Here is a 20,355-nt window from a genome sequence, read left to right as displayed (position 1 = left end):
CAAAACATCCTTCTAACCGTGGAACATGCACGGTGATGATATATTTATTCGACCGAAGCTGGACATTCGTTCTACCCGCGGAGATCGTTTTTAGAAATAATAATATTATCTCAACAGGCCAGTCGCTCCCAACTTGATCATGAACAGCGGTGTTTTTTTGCCGCTGGGAACCGGATGTCGCCCATTTCCATGATGTTTCCTGCGGCGAAGGATTAACAAGAAAGAGAATATTGAGAACGACAAGAACAAGCCGAATTAAGAAATGCTCAGTGATATCTCACACATGGGCCATTCATTATTCTGATGCAACACTTCCTTGTCGCAGTCGGTCACGCTGAGATATTTAGCGAAATCGCCATGACTGACAGATTGATATAACTAGTTAGTTACTTAGCGCGGCGCATTAATTTAGCGCCCATGCAATGCCCTGGAATCATCCCGACGATCTCTTAAAATTCCCGCTCACCCTGAATTGAAGAGCGTCAAAGTTATCTCGATCACTTCATCTCCGTGGATTACATCCATGTAAGTGGTTTTCTTCTCTGGCCTGCCCGCATGCTTTTGCACCGAAAACAGCCAAAATCAGGGACGATTATTCTCCGACAATCTTCCATCAAATTTATATGCGGGGGTTCGCCGCCAAGAGTTTATTTTTTTTCTCCGCACGCACTTTGCTCCTAATAATTAACTTAATAATAATCAGGGACTTTTTGGACCTGGTGCTATTCAACCAATGAATAACCTGAAAAATGGCAACCGAAAATTAAGCAATATTAATAATATTTCTCTCGTCCCGCGGAGACTTGGTTGCTAAAAAAATAGCCCCTCATTTTTTATCCAACACTGGTTTGACGCAGGCTTGAGAGGCGAACGGTTTGTTGTCTTGAAGATGAGGAGGGAGGGTTCCAAGCTCGCATTTATTATTATTATTATTATTATTATTATTGACTCCGCACGGTGCAAACTGCAAAGCCTGATCAGCCACAGTGTGGGGGATCAACATTCAGACCAATAAGCAACCTCTACAGACAAACCACCCCACCCATGGAACCGGCGAAGCGAGCGAGCAGCGGAGAATCAATAGCTCGCTGAATCTAGATAGTGCTGCATCTGATTGACCAGGTCGGCTTGTACATGCATGTACATGTACATGTGCATGTGCATGTCTAGCTACATATCCCTACCACATTTGGCACCGTGTCTTCGGGCTATGAACCCCCGGACTGTACTCTGCATGCCGGGCTTCTATCTCCATAGTTTACGACGGGGCTATTGAGCTTGAGCTTGCCAACGCCTGTAGACGACAGACAAACCTTAGTGGCTTTCCCTGTGGGCAGGTGGTGTGTTATGACGGGGGTTGGGGGGGGTATCTCGGTTTCTCTAACTCGAGATCTGGTGCGAGAGAGATCAAGGCCCCAATAGGCCATGACCCAGCCGAAAGAACAGATGCTATCAGATGGATCCAGGTATCCCTGAGAGAGGCTGCAGTTCAATTTTTGATGAGTTGCCTCTGAAGCCGCATGGGTTGTACGATATTGATGTTGTTAGAGTTTACCCCATTCCCCGCATATGATATGGATGATGTTCGGTAGAAGTGGCCATTATTACATGTATGTACTGTAGTTACATGTACATGTACATGTCATTTTTGCCCCTGGTTGATCGCTATGTATGGAGTACAGGTTCGTCATTTTAACATTGTTGACTTCAGCTCTTATTAGGTATCTTTACATCCAAAAGGCCTAGACCCAAAAGGTGACGTTTTTCTACATATTTTATTTTACTTTAGAACCTCAACCTTGATATGTTCAAAGGCGAGAAATCTCCTACTACTAACATACCTGTCACCAAATCGCTCTCAGCCCTAACAATAACGAACACCCATCCAATGGCCCTAGCTTTTGAAGATCGAAGTCAGCTCGCCTGCCTGGTGGTACATGTACATAAACCAATAATAATAATGATAAATAGCGGCAATATGCCCAGTATGACGTGTGTTCAGCAGCATCCGTGTTTTCCGTCTCAGGCTCTGCAAGTCCGCAGTTACATACATAAACCTCTCCCTTATCAATCTCGCGCCAGCCAGGGATATATGGAAGCTAGCTATGAACCCAGTCTGGCAATTCCCTGTCCTGTCAAGAGTAAGTTAGCTCATTATTAGCCGAAGATAGAAATTTAGTACTTTCATTAGAAGGTTTGTTTTACCCTCGAACTATTATTTCTTAGTTCTTCTCTAGAAGGCTTCCTGTTAAAGACGCCGTCCGATGGAATCCCTCCGGTTTCTCACAGCAGCAAATTGTCTTTTACGCAGTAAGTCCCCGGTGAACCCTCACTTCCCAGCTTCGTTACCAAAGCCATTCTCTCCGCTCTCAAAAGCTAGCTACATAACTGATTGCACGGATTATTCCCCAACAAGCACCCTCTGCCTGTAGACGGTGCTTAAAAATAGAACTGAACAGGATATTGCAAAGTATCTTAGATACGACACGTACATGTACTTTCCCCTCCCCTTCCCTCGAGGGGTCGGTTAAAAAAAACTCAAGTAAAAACGAACTATTGGACAAGTGAAACATAACAAAAAGCCACCCCCGGCATGACATATTAGCCGCAGCTGGGCTAGCTGGGCTGAGCACCTAACACGATGGCGAGGAGGTTACACAGTGCAGTGGGGGGAGGGGAGGGGGGGGGGAAGAAGAGCAGGATGGGTGGTTTGATCAGATTCCTCCTCGCCATCTCGCCAGAGTCACTCCTCCGCAACCCCCCCCCGTCTTGCTACCAGAGACACGGGCTGTATGTTAGAGCAGAGGGAGCGGTTACATAGATAGGTAGGGGTAGACCAGGTTGAGGTGGCCGCTGGCCGCGGAACTACTCAGTTTATATGCTGAGCCGCTGTTAAACGAGGGGAAGGGGAAAAAAGAAGAAGAAGAAGAAGAAGAGAAAAGGTCAACACGTGCGATGGTTAGTTAGTCTTGTTGCGTGCTTGCTTTGCTGCCTTCCCTGCGTGCCATGTTCCATGTTTAGGATTGAGCGAAGGATTGCGGCGTTATATTTAGCAGGGCTTGGGGGCGGATGCTTGTTTAGTTCCTGATACGACGTTTGCTTCCTTGTCAATGAGGGGGAGAAAGGCGCCGCCTTTTCTCGGGGGAAATACGAAGCATGGTAGGGGGTAGGGGGTAGGGGGTAGGGGGTAGGGGGAAGCGTTGGGCCTTATCATGGAAAGGGAGCATGTTAAATCAGTATGTTTAATGTCTATTCTTTTATGTATGTATGTGTCTCTGTGCAATGTACCAACAAAAATCTATCGTCCAGGCCTAGCCATGCCATGTCAATAATAACATTTGGGACCGGGGGTGAGAAGGGCAGGGGGAATCATCAGGGAGAAGGTTAAGCAGAAATATATCCGGTACACTCAACGAACCTAGTGATGTACATGTACATACATGTACACACTGTCCATGAGGTAAAAATAACAATTAAAAAAAATTAAAAAAAAGGCGCCGTATATACAAACAATTGAAGAATCGAGAAAAGAGTAAAAGTAAAACACCCTTGATCCACAGCGCCGGGGACAATTAGAAAAGATCATCATAAATATGAAAAAAAAATGCACTCGTCCCAGAACAGGAAGAAGAAAAAATAAGAAAATGAGATATTAACAGGATGAAAATGTACAGAAGCCTGAAATCTCTAGCCGTGTGGATATAAATAGCAGGACGAAAAGAAAAAAAAAATAAATAACAGATCTAGCCCTTTTTATGCATAGTGCAAGAAAGGGAAAAAAAAGAAAAGAAAAGAAATCATTAACATCCTGACTCAGGACTCAGGTAACTTCCAATCCAACACGAACGACTCAAAAGGCACACCACGCGCCGAATTCGGATCCCCGCTCGAATCAGTATACAGCACCGGCTCGAAGTCGCACATGGACGCATACGCATGCATCAGCTCGCGCCAGTAACACGCCTCCGCCGCCGGCGTCAGGTACCGGTCCCGGAACGTGCGCACCGAATTCTCAGCGATCCTCTCCGCCACATCCGGGTTGTCCAGTAGGTAGTTCATCTTGGACTCCAGGTCGGAGAAGTCGCGTTTCACTTTGACGTAGTTGGCGTCCGGGCCGGCAGCAACCAGGGCGCCGTGGTGTGCCTCGCGCCAGTTCAGCTGGTGCGCGACCATCACCGAGCGGCAGTTCTGGAGGTACTTGCCCCGGCCGGAGTAGCTGCGTCCCTCGACGTGAGCGACAAACATGTATCTGCAATGATCTTCGATCGGGATGAAGTTTTCCTGCATGCTCTTCTCGTCGGCCCATGTGAGAGGGCGCACGGAGGCCCAGGATTTGCCCTTTGTGGCATCGACGAGGCCCTGGCGGAGTTCTGGCGCCGTGGCGATGGCGCCGCGCCATAGGAGCTGTTTTTTCTTATCCTGGAATTTCAGGGGCGGGTGCGCTTTGCCGTTTATCACAGTGCCTTCGTCGATGGCGGCGATTCGTTGGCGGACGCTGCGGTATTGGCCTGCTTTGATCTCGGGCCAGGACCAGTAGCCGAAATCGGGCATGAGCCAGGCCCAGCCGTCGTCTTCACGTTTGGAATACACCCATACGGGGTGTGGGTCGTCGTGGAAATCTTCTGTTGTGAAGATGAATTCAATGTTGGGTATTTCATTGGGGTTTGGGATGGCGCTTATGGCACGATTGAGGGCGTTTAGGGACGCCTTTGCTCGGCTGAAGGTGTATCTCATATCTTCGAAATTTATGACATAGAGCTAGAATAAATGGGGAATATGTTAGCACACAACATATATATATATATATATATGGATTGACTGGGTTTTGGGGGGAACACCGAACGCACCGCTCCCTGATAAACCATAGCTCTAACCATCGAAGTCTTCAACGGCTTCGAATTCAGCTCATCAAAAGTAATATTCCTCCCCCGCCTCGCCACAACCGCCTTCTCAATCTCAACATAGAGCTTCGGAAACGCCTTTTGACACTGCGCCCTGCTTAAGCCGTAGTTATCGCCGTCACGCTCCGTTTCGAACTTCCATGGTGCGTCCCCAGGACAGGCACCGCCGTTGTTATTGGACCCCGCGGCCGGGATGACGGGGCGACATGGCGGGAGCTGGGACTGGGATTTCGGCTGGTAGGACAAGCCGTTGAATATGTGGTAGAAGGAGGCGTACAGGATGCCGCTGATGAAAACGGCGGCGATGACGGCGAGCGTGAAGTAGCGGCCTGATAGCCCCAGGAGCACCATCCCTCTTCGATTGATTGATTGATTGCCACGGGATTTGTTCTTTTGCGTTCTTTTTTTTTTTTTTTTTTTCTTGTCTGTTCTCCCTTCTTCTTCTTCTTAGGCTTTGTTGCGCTCAGTTGATTTGGTTGTAGTTTCCCTTCCCAGGGCCGAGTGATGGACGGAGTTTGACCTTGCAGACTAGGTTCGCCAGACTATTCTCCATGCAGGGCAAAAGAGTAAAAGGACTGCGTGTGAAGGGGTGGATTAATTGAAGAGAAAACGATCGAAATAGGGGGAATGGATGGCCTAGGTGTGGACGACGCGATGTGGTTGTTTTTTTTGTGTTGATGCCCGTCGCAAGCCTAAAAAACAACGGCTGACGTCGAGGCTGGGCGGGGTGTGCTATAACTAATATTTAATACGCTACGGGCGTGCCTTCACTAATTCGCCGGTAAGGGATTGGCGAGACACCCGCTGGAGATTAAATAATTAATAAGCACAATATTGCCCGCTCTTAATGGGCTCGAACTCCATAATTGAAAACAGGTATTTTAAAGATCAGAGAGAAGATATGACACTTGATGTTGGTCTGTGATAAGTTTTGTATTTATTTATGTACTGTACATGTACATTACAAAGTACCTATCTATAGTGACAAACCCTGGGCAATAACGTGGAGAATAAATCGAGATGATGCTGCGGGAGCGTGGATTCTCGCAGGTCTTAATAGCCAAACCCTGGATTATATACGCGTAGGACCCACAGACCAAGAAACATGGGGCATCGAACCTAACCTCCATCCACACATTGCATACCCGTTTATTTAGACAACTGAACCAAAAAGTTGTGTGGTAATAATGATATTCATGAGAACGCCTCTTGATAATTTGGAGAGAGTAGGGGGGAATAAAAGAGACACACGTATCGAAATGCAGGAATAAATAACTAACTAGGCAAAAAAGAAGCTAAAAAGTCAAAAAGTCAAAAGGAAAAAATATTCATCATTTCACGGATGTAGTTTACATCCAACGCACGGCTCCGCATGCTCGTTGCTCTGATATATGTCCGGCCTCGGCTTCCCCGTCACGTTTATGAATCCCACACAGCCCTTATCCAGCCGGAATATAGCGTGGTCCACCAGCGTGTATGTCCCCGGTACAACCGTGTTCATGTCAAAAATAGTCGCTCCGCCGGGAGGTACGGTGGTCGTCTGCACGTTCTGCGCGGGGGGGGTCAGGACGTCCCCGTCACGGTAGAGTTTATGGAACGTGCTGCCGATGATGTGCGGAGAGCTAGTCAGGTTCGGGCCTGCGTTGCCAAAGAAAACCCGGATGGTTTCACCCGCCGTGGCTTTAAGGGGGTGGTCCATGGTGAGAGCCGTCTCACTGCCGTTGAAAACGATCACGTCCGGGTCTTCGCGGAGGGCGTTGGGGTATGAGAACTCCACCAGGGAGGAACGCTTCCCATTCTCCTCGATTTCGGGTGGTTCGTGGTAGAACTCGCTCTGCATCACGTAGTATTCTTTATCAACCTTGGGGAGAGGGTCCTCTTCCGGCTGTACGTAGATGAGGCCGTACATTCCGTTGGCAATGTGAACGGGCACGGGGGCTGCGGCGCAGTGGTAGATAAATAGCCCTGGGTATAGTAGTTTGAATCTGCCCGTCTTGCTTTGGTTCTCTTCAGCAGTTGTCAGCGCCGCTCCTCCTCCAGGGCCTGTAAATGCGTGACAGTCGATGTTGTGAGGGTTGCCTGTCACATCGGTATTTGTCAAGGAGAGCTCGATGACGTCCCCAACCCGCGCCCGGATAAACGGGCCCGGCACTTGGTTGTTGAAGGTCCACTGCTCATACTTGTAGGTGCTAGTGAGCTGCTTTATCTTCGTCGTGGTTGTCAGCGGCACTTTGAGGAGGACAGGGTGATCTCGAGTGATGGGCGGGGGGACATTTGGGGCGCTGATGAGTTGTGCTTCCTCTACAGGGAGGTTCGATAGATTTAGGGATTTTCCAACAGGTTCAGAGGCATCTACTATATTCTTGATGTGAACGGGATAATCCCCTTTGGAGTCGGCGTGAGCAACCTTTGCAGGTCGTTTATAAACTATGAGGCCCAGGCCTATAGAGATGGCAACTGCTGCCGCAACTCCTAGTTGGGTGCTTCTTTTTGTTGGAGTTTGCGAAGATTCCGTGGAGTATCCCCGCAGCGAAGGGGAGTGCCTCGTTTGCCACCGTACGGGAGTCCGACACAGTGAGGTTAACTGGCGGGAACCAGTTACTCTGCAACCCGAAGCGAGGTAGTGTCTGGTAGCTAAAGGAGCTTTCCAAGGCATGGTTAGAGGCGAGCGAAGGGTCTGCATAGTATTTGAACAATCTATTATCTAGAGAGAGAGAGAGAGAGAGAGAGAGAGAGAGAGAGAGAGAGAGAGAGAGAGAGAGATACAGAGAGTAGAAAAGGGAAATGGAAATGGAAATGGGAAAATGGGAGTCCAAAATAGACGTTGAGATTGCCACTGATCTAAGGACGGATATGCAGACACCCAATAGGCTCAGTATATATAGGAGACTACGGCAAGATGTTGCCGGGCGATCTATTCCCCAATACAGGTCAGTTGACCAGCACGAGAGCTGACAACAAAAGCGAAGTAGAGCTCAGCGAGCGTAGTAGCAAGCGCAGTGAGCGCAGTGAGGGGTTCGCCTGCCCGCTGCGAGTTCGAGGTCACTATTCGCCCTGTTAGCTTGTACATGTACATGTACTGTATGTCACCTTCCCTCCTCCAGTGAACAACAACGGTGGATGCGGGCAATGACTGACCGAAGCGAAGTGCGGTACTTGCACCACCTGCGCCCACCCGCCCCGTAAAATGCAACATCCCGGGCCTATGGTTTCGTTGCTATTTCTTGCTAAGAAAGCACCTCAATCGACGGGGCAAGATAGGCGGCGAGGGGGAAGGGGGGAAAGGCGGGAAGGCGGGAAGGTGGGAAGAGGGGAGGGGGGTGTGTGTGCCACATCCCATCCTGCAATGCTCAATGCACGCAACAAGCACCTGGATAGATTATTGTATGTACATGTAGTACATGTACATGTACATGTACATACTTCATATATATAGTTCAGACATTAGTTGGTAGAACCCCCAAGCGTGCCTCCTCACGTGGCTTGCAACCATTGCCCCCAAGCACTCTAAATCCTTCAATTCAAAATCCATTCAATCCATTTTTTCTTCACAGCCGCCACGTCACAGGCAAAAAGGTCATAACTAGTGTGGTGCCACAAGAATTGAATAATCGTATTTGACTGTAACTTAAAGGGGAAGCGCCTGGATCTGAATTTTGGAAGCGTGCCATCATCCATTTTCATTGGCGGAGAAGATCGCCTTCAAGGCTTCAAGGCGCGAATAGGATAGAAGAAAGTTTCCCAGAGAAGTTCGTTTTTTGTCATAGTTCACGTTAACTTTTCCTCCGGCGCTGTGTTCCCTCCCCTAACTACCCGAATACCCGGAGTTAGGCACTGATGAATGGAGGCGCTGGCTGGGAGCTTAACTAACCTGGATATAATACCAGTGAGGCAACCGGCAGACACAAACAAACAACAGTTGCAGAGCCCAGGGATATGCGACAACTCAGATGTTGCGACTGACTACTATTTCTTTGGATCTCTCTCAAGATCTCGCTCTCCGGTGTTTTTTTTTGATACCAAAAATGGCTCTGTGTTTGTCTCCGAGAGATCGGCTGACTAAGGGACCGTGTGGCTTGACCGGCTTGGTGATGACATAATCATGGCTGGTGGCCGCATCTTCTAAATTCTAATTTCCCAGGCCGCGATCTGTGGCTGAACCCCCGGAACGGAAATGCAGACATCAAAAAAAAAATATCCAGGACACTCGCTATCGCAACCAACCGTGATATCAGTTCCGATTATCGTTCTTTTCACGCGTCTGGGATCCAGTCGACTGGGCTGTTCGTGACCTTTGAACTTTGGAAACTTGAATGGCGAATGACTGCAGCACTCATTTGCTTTGTCGCTACCACCCTTTAGATGACGTTGATTGTTTACACGCTGCAGAACCAAACAAAGCGCGCCATATTGCCGGGCTGACCCTCTCCCCGCACTCCTTTGAGCGTCCAGGCCTGCGCGAATTCTCGTCCCCCGCCCCCCAGTAACCCATATGACCCTGTTCTGTTGTCGCCATCCCTCCGCGAACCCGTTCGTGCCCCGTTTCCCTTGGTATCGACCGCCGGTTACCTCCTGGAGTGCTTGACTGATTTTGAGGCATCGATATTAGGATTGGAGGAGGCGAAGAGAAGAGGAACTGAGTGCATGGGGCACGGGTGAAGATGGCACCAGGCGGAGGAGGAAATATTAAGGTGGTGGTGAGAGTGCGGCCCTTCAATGGCCGAGGTCAGTCTACTCCGGTTTTCCCCCCTACCCTAAGCCCCTGGATTTCGCGACACTGTGCATACTTGCATCTCGCCTCAGAGGAAAAGCACTGTGATTATTACAAAGTATACAAAGTATACAAGTATACTATTCCACGAGATACTCTTCTAGAGAAACTTCATGCTGACTGGAAGCCATTCTTGAATACCAATCTACCTTATAGAACTCGACCGGAAAGCAAAATGTATCGTTCAAATGAAAGGCTCGCAGACCGTGCTCACACCACCTCCCGGAGCAGAAGAAAAATCACGGAAAGGAGGGAAGCAAGGCGGGGGAAGCGTCGAAGGCCCGAAAGTATTCGCGTTCGATAAATCTTACTGGTCTTTTAACCGCAACGACCCTCATTATGCCGGCCAGGATAACCTTTTCGAGGATCTGGGCGCACCATTGCTGGACAATGCATTTCAAGGATATAATAATTGTATTTTTGCCTACGGCCAGACTGGCTCTGGTAAGTCGTATTCCATGATGGGATATGGCGAGGAAGCTGGCGTTATCCCGAAGATTTGCAAGGACATGTTCCTAAGGATCGCCGCGCTGCAATCTGCGGACAAAAATCTAACGTGTACGGTGGAGGTGTCGTATTTGGAGATTTATAATGAGAGAGTACGGGATTTGCTCAATCCGACAACCAAGGGTAATCTTAAAGTTCGAGAACATCCTTCAACTGGGCCCTATGTTGAAGATTTGGCGAAGCTGGTAGTGCGGTCCTTCCAGGAAATCGAGAATCTGATGGACGAAGGTAACAAGGCGCGAACGGTCGCGGCAACAAACATGAACGAAACCTCCAGTCGATCGCACGCTGTCTTTACCCTTACGGTGACGCAAAAGCGACACGATACGGAGACCACCATGGATACCGAAAAAGTCTCTCGCATTAGCTTGGTCGATTTAGCTGGTTCAGAGAGAGCTACTTCAACAGGCGCAACTGGCGCGCGGCTCAAGGAGGGTGCCGAGATCAATCGTTCGCTCTCTACACTTGGTCGTGTCATTGCGGCTCTGGCAGATTTATCTGCCGGGAAAAAGAAAAACGCCTCAATGGTACCATACCGTGACTCCGTTTTGACTTGGCTTTTGAAGGACTCTCTGGGCGGTAACTCGATGACTGCTATGATCGCAGCTATCTCACCAGCCGACATAAATTACGATGAGACACTAAGTACGCTGCGCTATGCGGATTCCGCCAAGAGGATCAAGAATCATGCTGTTGTTAATGAGGATCCTAACGCTAGGATGATCCGAGAACTCAAGGAGGAACTGGCGCAGCTTAGGAGTAAGCTTGGTGGAGGAGCTGTTGCCGGAGGGGGCGCTCCTGGCGGGGGCCTCGCTGAAGAAGTTTATCCTCCTGGCACTCCGCTTGAGCAACAGATGGTATCTATTGCGCAGGCCGATGGGACGATTAAAAAGGTCAGCAAGGCAGAGATCGTGGAGCAACTGAACCAGAGCGAAAAGCTTTACAAGGATCTCAACCAGACTTGGGAAGAGAAGCTGCAGAAGACCGAGGAAATTCATAAAGAACGTGAAGCGGCGCTGGAGGAATTGGGTATCAGTATCGAGAAAGGCTTCGTCGGGCTCAGCACCCCTAAAAAGATACCACATCTTGTCAACCTCAGCGATGACCCTTTGCTTGCTGAATGTTTGGTTTACAACATTAAGCCGGGCACAACCACCGTCGGGAACGTGGATACGGCGGCAACCTCGGAAATCCGATTGAATGGTTCAAAAATACTTCATCAACACTGTAGCTTCGAGAATGTCGATAACGTTGTCACCATCGTACCTAATGAGGGCGCGGCGGTTATGGTCAACGGATTGCGTATCGATAAACCCAAACGACTACGAAGTGGGTTTCGTATTATCCTGGGTGACTTTCACATCTTCCGGTTCAATCATCCCCAAGAGGCGCGTGCTGAACGAGTGGAACAGAGCCTTCTTCGACACTCCATCATAACAAGCCAGCTTGGATCCCCGGCACCAGGAAAAACGGGGCATGACCGATCCATGAGCAAGGCAGGCTCAGAAGTCGATGGGGATTCTAGTAGAGCTGAATCTCCCCTGCCATCGCAAAGGGGTCGAGACTCTGATTGGTTTTATGCTAGAAGGGAAGCCGCAAGTGCGATCTTAGGGCCTGACCAGAAAATTTCACATCTCACGGACGATGAACTAGATGCATTATTTGATGATGTCCAGAAGGCCCGAGCAGTGAGGCGGGGCCGCCCAGAGAGCAAATTGATCGACGGAGAGGACGATTCAGATTCGCTTAGCTCTTATCCGGTACGGGAGAAGTACATGTCAAATGGAACTATTGACAATTTTTCTCTTGATACAGCGCTTACCATGCCGGGAACGCCGTGCCAAGGCGACGATGAAGACGGGGAGGTGGATAATACCGCGCTACAAATGGTTCGTGACGACATGCAACGGCAGCTTAACAGGCAGCAGGAAGAATATAAAGGCAAAATTGCAGCAGCGGCAGCTGGAACAGCGTCGCCAGATTTAAAAGAGCTACGTTTAGAAAAAGCACGAATGGAGGATGCGCTCAAGGCTGCGAAGGAGGAGTTTCAGCAACAATTGCAAAAACAAAAGGAAGATTTTGAATCGCAAATAAAGCACATGGGGTATACAGGTCCCCAGAGGATATTTGAAAACGGATTCACACAGTTGGAACCTGGAGAGATCCCAATAGCCAGGTCTGTTGTTCTGCACTGGCAACAGCGAAATTATGTTCGGATGGCCGAATCGGTTCTTCAGCATGCATCGCTACTCAAGGAAGCGCAGATCATGAGCCAGATAATGGATAAGCATGTCGTTTTCCAATTCGTTATTGTCGATGTTGGACATAACATGGCTTCCTCCTACGATTTAGTGTTGAACGGCATTTCGGGCGATGACGACGTGGCTCTAGAGGATGCGAAGAAACCGTGCATCGGGGTTCGGGTGATTGATTTCAAGCACAATGTTATCTACATCTGGTCAATAGACAAACTACAACGCCGTGTTCAATCCATGCGACAGATGCACCAGTATATCGATCGGCCGGATTATATTCAACACTTCAAGCTCGAAAATCCCTTCTCGGAAACATGCACTCCGCAGTACTCGTTAGTGGGTGATGCGGATATCCCACTGACGGCGGTGTTCGAGTCGAGAGTGCAGGATTTCTCCATCGAAGCCATTTCACCGTATACCCAAAGCGTTGTCGGGATCATTAAACTATCTCTCGAACCATCTTCTGCACAAGCCCCTTCATCAACTCTCAAGTTCAACGTGGTTATGCGGGATATGGTGGGATTTGCGGAACGTGAGGGGACTGACGTGCATGCCCAGCTCTTTGTACCCGGTGTTTCGGACGAGGGCGGCGCTACAACCACACAGATGATTAGTGGTTTTGATGAAAACTCAATTAGATTTGAGAGCGTTCATAGCATGAGCCTTCCCCTCAACAGCGCTAGGAACTCGACCTTGAAAGTGTGCATTTTCGCCTCGGTGACGGCAATGCATCTGGACAAATTGCTCAGTTGGGATGAAATGCGCGACTCGCCCGAGGCTCCGCCTCAAAAGAGAAAGACGCCGCGGATTCCCGAGTCTGAATTTTACCAGGAAGAGCGGCATGATGTCTTTGTGCGGGTACAAATTCTTGAGCTTGCTGAGAATGGGGAATACATGCCTGTCGAGGTGGTGCAGAGCAATAGCCTTGATGTTGGCACCTATCAACTTCATCAAGGCTTACAGCGACGCATCGTGGTCAATCTCACTCATAGTTCGACGGAAAGCCTGCCATGGGAAGATATCACTGCTTTGAGAGTCGGGACGGTGCGGCTCCTTGACCCATGGGGGAAGATTCCTGATGTGGACCTAAAATCTTCAGATGTTCCTCTCAAACTTATACAAGAGCCGATGGTGACTGACAACGCTGATGGGACATCCAACGTAACTCTTGTCGGGCAATGGGATTCGAGTCTTCATGGGTCGTTATTACTCGACCGGACAACGGCGGACAAGTATCGCGTCCAAATATCCCTTCGCTGGAATCTGATATCACCACGTCTTCAGGAGCCTATCGTATTCGAGCTCGACCAAACTCTACAGATACTAGGCAGGGCGTATATACGACCGCAGTCGATGTTTAAACAGTTCTGGAGCTCCATCCGCGTTGTGCACTCGACTGTGGGGATGTTCTCCGTAGCTGTCCGGCCCATATCCGCGAAACGAGCGGCGGACCTGTGGCGTATGAACACCCAGAATGATTACGTCAAGGGTGAAGAGCTACTGACGGGATGGGCCCCGCGGAAGATATCCCTTATCCGCGACTTCATTGGTGCTCGAAAGCGGCGACAACGCCTTGCCGAAATAGACGCCGCTCGTGGAGCATTGAGTACTCGTACCTTAACCCCGTTGCCGACAAACGGTCGATCTACTCCGCTCCAGGGCCAAGACGGGAGTGAGCGACGAGATATACTGCTTCGGAAATACCTAGATCTATGGTCGACTAAACCGGACCCAACTGAAATCATACTTGTCAAAGATCACACCGAACCGCCTAGTCGTGGTGCTGCCTTCGCAAGAAACCCTTCCTCCGCAACAAGCCCGGCCACAACCAGTGGCGATTGCTCCCCCATCCCCTCCGAACAGGCACCGCTGCCCCAACCGCCGCCAGAGCAACAACAGCAGCAACAGCGACAACATCAACAACAACCCTCAAAGCCTCGTTTCGTTGCCACAATCCAACACATGCCGAAAAATCCCACCGTCCTCAAGTCCGGCTACCTGTACACGCCCGATGACACAAATAACCTCTGGGTGCGCCGTTTTGTAGAGCTCCGCCTCCCCTATCTTCACATCCACTCCGTGCCCGACGGCGACGAAATAAACGCCATCAATCTACGCAACTCGCGCGTCGACCATGAGCCGGATTTTGCTCGACTGCTGGACGGCGGCGGCGGCGGAACTAGCCAGAACGGCGACGGCTTGTCGATGAGAGGACGCCCGAATCTGTTTGCCGTTTACGGGACGCAGAATACGTTCCTGTTTGCGGCAAGGACGGAGGCGCAGAAAGTCGAGTGGATTTTGAAAATTGACCAGGGATATTTTAGCACGCAGGCTAATGGTAACGGGGGTGGCAGTGGTGGCAGATGATGAGAGCTTTGTATCGGGCTTCTTTGTCCTCGGTGATTTGATTGGTTAGGAAGAGTTTTTGGCAAGAGTTGGAGAAGAGTAAGATATACATATATATATTCCCATTTGTTCAGTATTTTAATTTTTTGGATTTACTCTTTGATTCCGCTTCTGTTGCATTTGTCCTGTATAAGATCTCATTTTTCCCCCCCTCTATCTACCCTCTGCCCATTTTACGGTTTCAGCCCTGACGCCTTAATGCTTTCAACTGATACATTGCTGCGAGAGTGGGTATATGACCAGTACCTTCTATTGTTGCTTTCTCCCTTCGTATTTGTTCTCTCTATTCCCGCGTCTTTCCATACTCACTCACTTCAACTATTTCCTTGAACGTGATTTTGAACGCCCTAGGGTATGACCACCTCATTCCTATTTGCACCTCATCAGTCTTTCTCTCTCTCTCTCTCTCTTATTTTCATATTTATTCATGACAACTAGCGCATAAGCGCAGACGAAAATTTGTTTCCCATCATCCCCTTCGTTTGCCCCCTTTTTTAATCATTTTTTTCTTTGAGTGCTCATTTCTTTTTATAATTTACAAGATACCCCCCGCAGACTAGAACCAGACGGAGACTTGAATATATATATATATATAAGTTTTGTTTTAGTATACCACCCCATATTTTGTGCTCAGTTTTGTCTCCCTCTTTTCGTTTTTATTTTCCCTGCTGCTCGCTCTTCTACTCCCGCGTTTTCTTCCCGTCTATCAGTGCTCTGCTGTGCCATTTCCACTTTTGATCTAGTCGCGCAAGATAAATTTTATTCTGTATCGCTGTATATAAAGATATAAAAATAAAAATATACATATATCTGAGGCTCAGGATTTGGGAATATTCACTAGATCAATTAAATTCAGAGGTCTCTCGATGATTCTACTCAGCAAGCCAGCCAGCAGCCCCCAAGACGGACAACAATCTATAGGACTGGATGTCTCAACTAGACTCCTTGGATTTCACCAACGTCAGGCAAACCCTTCTCTTTTTAAGGTTATATATTGCATTGCGTCTTCCTTCAACCTTAGACAGCGAGCATCTGCAGTTCTGTGCGCTCTCCCCTTTCTGCCCCGCGAAATAAACCACTCAAGTACGCAAGTAGAACAAAATAGGTGAACAAAGCGAAAGACATTCATTCCCCTCTTCAATTTCCCGCCGGACTGGGAGGCTACTGCAGGTAATAACTACTAACGACTGAATTGGGCGGATTTTCTTCGTTGGTTTGTTTTGAGTTCGTTCGACGTGTCAGCATCGTTGCACCCTTGAGGCGGGCCCCGGTCTGGTCTTGGTCTTTGTGAAGTCTTCTTATGCTTTGCTGCCCAAGCCGAGGAATTTTGTTTTCGTTTCTCCTGTGCGATTTTGCTTTCTTGTTGTGTTTGTTTCTCTTTGTGTCATGGACTGGTTTTTTTATTTTTATTTTTATTTTTATTCTTTGGTTCGATTTAAGTTTTAATTTTGCTTCTTCTTTTGCTCCTCCTTTTCAGAAGTATCTCGTAGCCCGCATCAACTTTCCTGGTGCAGAATAATGATGGGTGAAAGATAACGCGTGTAGTTTCTGGTTTCTGTCTTCGATACATGAATTATATATATATACCTTTCGCCAACTACCTACTTTACTGGCAACTTGCTCAAGCCAATCATGCCCAACATCGTTGCATTCAAAATAAGCACGTACGTGTAGGCTCATACTATAAATAAACCTGTGTTTTGTGTGCCCTTTTTAAGAAAAGTACCACGCCTCTATTGACCCCCAGCTCATCCTCACCGCTCCCTCTCTATCCATTCTGTACCACCGTTTTTCTGCACCACCCACTATGTCCCCCTTGAGACACCCTTATTCCTTCGAGGGAGTCGCAGGCAGCTGAGCCAACTTTATAGTCCACACCTTCCCATCCTTGTCACACGTAGGGAGGTGAGGATGAGAGAGCTATCTCATTACTCAAATCTCACCTCACGTTGTTCTATGTTCCCCCCCATTCCCGTTCCTTATCTGTATGGCAGATGAAATCGGGAACAAAAGTCAAGAACCGAACGGCGATAACGGACAACGGAGCATATCAGACAGGGTAGGAGAACCGGTAGGTAGGTAGGACACGCAAGTTCGTTCTAAAACTTTGTAGACTTGAGAGTGATGCTGTTCGATAAAAGATGGCCGTAACTGATTTCAAAATCCATGGTGGAAACACTTCTATCTTACCCAACAAAACCAAGTTTGAGAAGCGGAGCGGGTGATGCTTCGGAATATTGTGAAGTGAGCAGAATCGCTGCAAAGCGGCGTGGCTAGTGCTCAGACTTGAATTCGCTAGAAATGAAGCGATATCAGTGGTGTGTAAGAAAATCAGGGCTTCCCTCCCCTGCTTTCTGAGGCGGCAAAGAATTTCAGGGTGGCTGTCAAGATATCATCGTAAAAGGGAAAGGAAAAGGATAGAGGTCTAGACACAAATCATAGTGAACACAGCACTTTGTAGTAACTAGGTAGTCACAAAACACTCTTAAGGACGGCGCAATTTGTCGAAATCAGGTAGCAAGAAAGAGGCGAAGCAGCAGTGCTGTGATGGAAAGGGTAATATCAGCTTCAATCAAGCAAGCTGTCAAAGAAGCCCTAGCGGGAAGGCGGAGAATAGGCAAGGCCCGGGGGGGACGCGGGAATGAAGCGTCTCGCCTTAAGTGGCGAGAGGGGTGTTCGCCATGGCCATTCGCTAGGTAGTCTTCTCCCATTTTCCTGCCTACCCCCCCTGCCTAGGTCACGGTTTGAACCGACTGGTTCTCGCGAATGGGGGCGATGTCACGAGAGCGAAACTTCATGCGCACTGAGAGTGTGGTGGACCTCTTTCGACAAGGTAGAGAGCGCTGTATGGGTCGGCGGGTAGCTTGGTGAAGGTTGGGAGAGGGCGTCTGGTGATTCTGAATGGACGATGGAGGGAGGTTAGAGTTGAATGCGGGTGGGGTCCACCATTGTTATCATGCCGATTGGGTTTGGAGTTGGGCCGTTTCGCCTTGCGCGCTCATACCATTCAAGTCTGACATTTGGCCCCCGTGGCTAGTCATCTCTTTGTATGTATAATAATGTAGTTACCTGCGCAGCCAGTCTTTGTATGTATAATAATGTAGTTACCTGCGCAGCCAGCTTGCGGGGCTTGCGGGCTGTGCGACGGGACGGGGGCTCCACCGTGCGCTGCTGGCTGATATCCATGGCGTGATGCGCATGTATTCTCTACTGCGTACACGGACCATACATGGATGAGACATGCCTCGTCGATCATGTGCACGTAGGCCGTCTTTGGCATTCTTGGACTCTGGGAGAAGCTGAGACTGATCGTTGTCGAATTAGGGGCTACCATACGTAGGTATCAGGCGTCCGCGAAAGCGGGTCGGGTCTCGGTCACAAAGACGAATCAAGGGCATGTAGAATTAAGGTACTAGTGGCGTGAAATCGAATTCAGGAAAAGCCCCGACGTGCACTGGCATGGGTCGAATAGCCAGTCACCAGTGCTGGATGGCCATTTATCAGATGTAGACGCCGGAAAATGACATGGTGACAGCCCCGGTAAACTAAACATTTCATCCTTTCTTAACGATGGAAGGCTAGCAAACGGCCCTTCTCCCTTACCTCCACGCGCGCTCACCAGGGGGTATCTCGTCTGTTGAGGCCACAGCTCCGTGATCCACCATCCAACACGGGGAGTCTAGAAGGGAGAAGATAGAAAACATCCGTACCAAACCAATCGCATTGCATAGTAGCCAGAGAGATCTTTTCCCTCCCCACTCAAAAGAACGAAACGCAAGACTCAATATCAAAACATGCCAAAACGAGGCGGGGGTGGGCTGGGAGCTCCGCAAAGAGTGTCAGATGCGTGATATTCGCAGGTGGCGATATGTTAGTTTCTTGCCATGGTCGATTGTCAAATTGATTAAAAGTTGCTTCGTATCCCGTTTTGAAACTCGCTGTCTCCGGGCCATTTCCGGCGGTTTAATCCTAGATAGGGGACTTCAGCCCTTGCGCGGCGATATGATCCGCCAGATAAAGGCTATTTATGGCTCGCAGAACATGTGAAACCCAGGAGTGGGAGGAAGTGAGCAACATGGAACATTTGGTTTTGATAGACAATCTGCAGAAATAAAAGAAGCTGCAGACACGTGCCCGTTCAAGCCCCATGCACTTGGGTACGTACACTAGAATTGAAACGAATGGTGGCGATGCTGATTTGCAGCAGTTAAGAAGCTGACAATTGAATGAATATATATAGAAATTATTTAAAAATGAAGACATGTACGACCTTCAAGAAAACTTAAAGTCCAAGTGTTTGTAGAAAACTTGAGATTGCATGCATATGGAATATGAGCTCAAACACAGAAATCGAGATGGAAATGCATCAACCATGCAGTAGAGCTCCCTAGCAAGATTCTAGTGAGATATTGACAGAAGATGATTTGATGAAATGAGACGTTTGCAGAATAGTTGCTCCAATGAAGCTTGGATGTCGTTGAATGAATGAGAGATGAAGAAGTCGAGAAAGAACCAGGGCTAAACAAGTCATGTGATAACTAACTAATCTCTAGATTTCTCATTCAATATCGGAGCTATGGCTGCTAAGAGAGAGCGTGTATGAAGAAAATTGCCTGAAGCCTGATTTCCTGAATGGATTCAATTTTCATTTCAACTATCAAACTGTAGCTGAGCTGTAATATACAAAAACTATTTCATACACACGGCAATCAATCATGAGGAAATTCGCCAAATACGTCTGGGAAAAGAAGAAAAAAATGTAAGCAAGGGAAAAGATCAAACAGAAAAGAAATCACCTAAAATCAGAAAATTTGCAATCACTTGTATATAAAATATAAAAGGCTCGCATATCAAATATATACATTTTTTTTTTTCCCTTTTTTAGGTTGAAGAAGAATCGTTCATCATGTCAATTATTGATAAATAAAAAAAGACAGGAAAAAAGAAAGAAAAAAAGAAAACAAGGGAATCAATTGAATACGTCGGAAAGAGGCCAGAAAACCAGAAAATAAAATGAGATCGAAACATGAAAAGATGGAGATTTTGACGCTCGTCTTTTTTGCTTAATTTTTAATCACTCGCCGTGGGCTTCCTTTCACCCTGTTGAAATTGACCGTAAGAAAGGTTATGAGAAGAGGAGAAGCGGTGCCAAAAAAAAAAAAAAAAAAAAAAAAAAAATAGTTGCATATGGAAATTAAAAATCCGCTAAGAAAAAGCCAAAAAGGTATATAATAATAAAATATATGAAGTAAAAGTCAATAAATAAAATAGAATAGAAAAAAGATTTCACGCACCGAAGCGTTATTTAGGCATGTAGCCCATTTGATAGTGTATATAGACCAGAGAAAAAGTAGAAATTCGAAATGTGAGATGGGAGAAGCGTTGCAGCAGGGGCATGAAAAATAGTAACATTGAAATGAAGTAGGTTGTGGGGTTTGGTATCAGTAGGAGATGAGGAGCAGGCGAAGGAGGGGAGAAACAAATTGACGAAGCAGGGATGGAAAGAAAAAGTAAA

The 20,355-nt window shown here is 48.0% G+C and overlaps 5 protein-coding genes across 5 annotated transcripts; 2 read left to right on the top strand and 3 right to left on the bottom strand.

The window, feature by feature from the left end:
- Positions 1–1,842: 1,842 nt before the first annotated feature.
- Positions 1,843–2,699, top strand: BDBG_16043 (uncharacterized protein). Its single transcript, XM_031724078.1, has one exon. It carries the CDS (start codon positions 1,889–1,891, stop codon positions 2,159–2,161), a length of 273 nt encoding a protein of 90 aa, XP_031575581.1. The 5' UTR covers positions 1,843–1,888; the 3' UTR covers positions 2,162–2,699.
- A 524-nt stretch (positions 2,700–3,223) lies between these two features.
- On the bottom strand, positions 3,224–5,349 carry BDBG_00061 (DUF821 domain-containing protein). Its single transcript, XM_002628769.2, has 2 exons — positions 4,848–5,349; positions 3,224–4,758 (listed from the first exon to the last, which is right to left on the bottom strand). Exons 1-2 carry the CDS (start codon positions 5,250–5,252, stop codon positions 3,814–3,816), a joined length of 1,350 nt encoding a protein of 449 aa, XP_002628815.1. The 5' UTR covers positions 5,253–5,349; the 3' UTR covers positions 3,224–3,813.
- Positions 5,350–6,237: 888 nt separating this feature from the next.
- Positions 6,238–8,097, bottom strand: BDBG_00060 (nitrite reductase-I; the record flags this gene model as incomplete). The annotated part of the gene is made up of 2 exons (XM_002628768.2): positions 6,238–7,535; positions 7,830–8,097. The coding sequence occupies 2 exons, from the start codon at positions 8,095–8,097 to the stop codon at positions 6,238–6,240; spliced, it is 1,566 nt and encodes a 521-aa protein (XP_002628814.2).
- Positions 8,098–8,455: 358 nt separating this feature from the next.
- Positions 8,456–16,273, top strand: BDBG_00059 (kinesin family member 1/13/14). Its single transcript, XM_002628767.2, has 2 exons — positions 8,456–9,626; positions 9,829–16,273. The coding sequence occupies exons 1-2, from the start codon at positions 9,563–9,565 to the stop codon at positions 14,799–14,801; spliced, it is 5,037 nt and encodes a 1,678-aa protein (XP_002628813.2). The 5' UTR covers positions 8,456–9,562; the 3' UTR covers positions 14,802–16,273.
- A 1,345-nt stretch (positions 16,274–17,618) lies between these two features.
- On the bottom strand, positions 17,619–18,120 carry BDBG_00058 (uncharacterized protein; the record flags this gene model as incomplete). Its single annotated transcript, XM_031719711.1, has 3 exons — positions 17,619–17,737; positions 17,845–17,883; positions 17,949–18,120. 3 exons carry the CDS (start codon positions 18,118–18,120, stop codon positions 17,619–17,621), a joined length of 330 nt encoding a protein of 109 aa, XP_031575580.1.
- Between the last annotated feature and the right edge of the window lie 2,235 nt (positions 18,121–20,355).

Source organism: Blastomyces gilchristii, assembly GCF_000003855.2.
Source record: "Blastomyces gilchristii SLH14081 genomic scaffold supercont1.1, whole genome shotgun sequence".
In the NCBI taxonomy this organism is placed as follows: Eukaryota; Fungi; Ascomycota; class Eurotiomycetes; order Onygenales; family Ajellomycetaceae; genus Blastomyces; species Blastomyces gilchristii.
This window is presented reverse-complemented; position numbering and strand designations above follow the sequence as displayed.

What these genes read in the sequence shown, in the direction of transcription:
- BDBG_00059 (XM_002628767.2), top strand. Translation starts at nt 9,563, where the DNA reads ATGGCACCAGGCGGAGGAGGAAATATTAAGGTGGTGGTGAGAGTGCGG. An exon ending in GCGGCCCTTCAATGGCCGAG is followed by an intron (nt 9,627 to 9,828) that starts GTCAGTCTACTC and finishes TCTACCTTATAG; the next exon opens with AACTCGACCGGAAAGCAAAA.
- BDBG_16043 (XM_031724078.1), top strand. Translation starts at nt 1,889, where the DNA reads ATGGCCCTAGCTTTTGAAGATCGAAGTCAGCTCGCCTGCCTGGTGGTA.
- BDBG_00061 (XM_002628769.2), bottom strand. Translation starts at nt 5,252, where the DNA reads ATGGTGCTCCTGGGGCTATCAGGCCGCTACTTCACGCTCGCCGTCATC. An exon ending in CTATGGTTTATCAGGGAGCG is followed by an intron (nt 4,759 to 4,847) that starts GTGCGTTCGGTG and finishes CATTTATTCTAG; the next exon opens with CTCTATGTCATAAATTTCGA.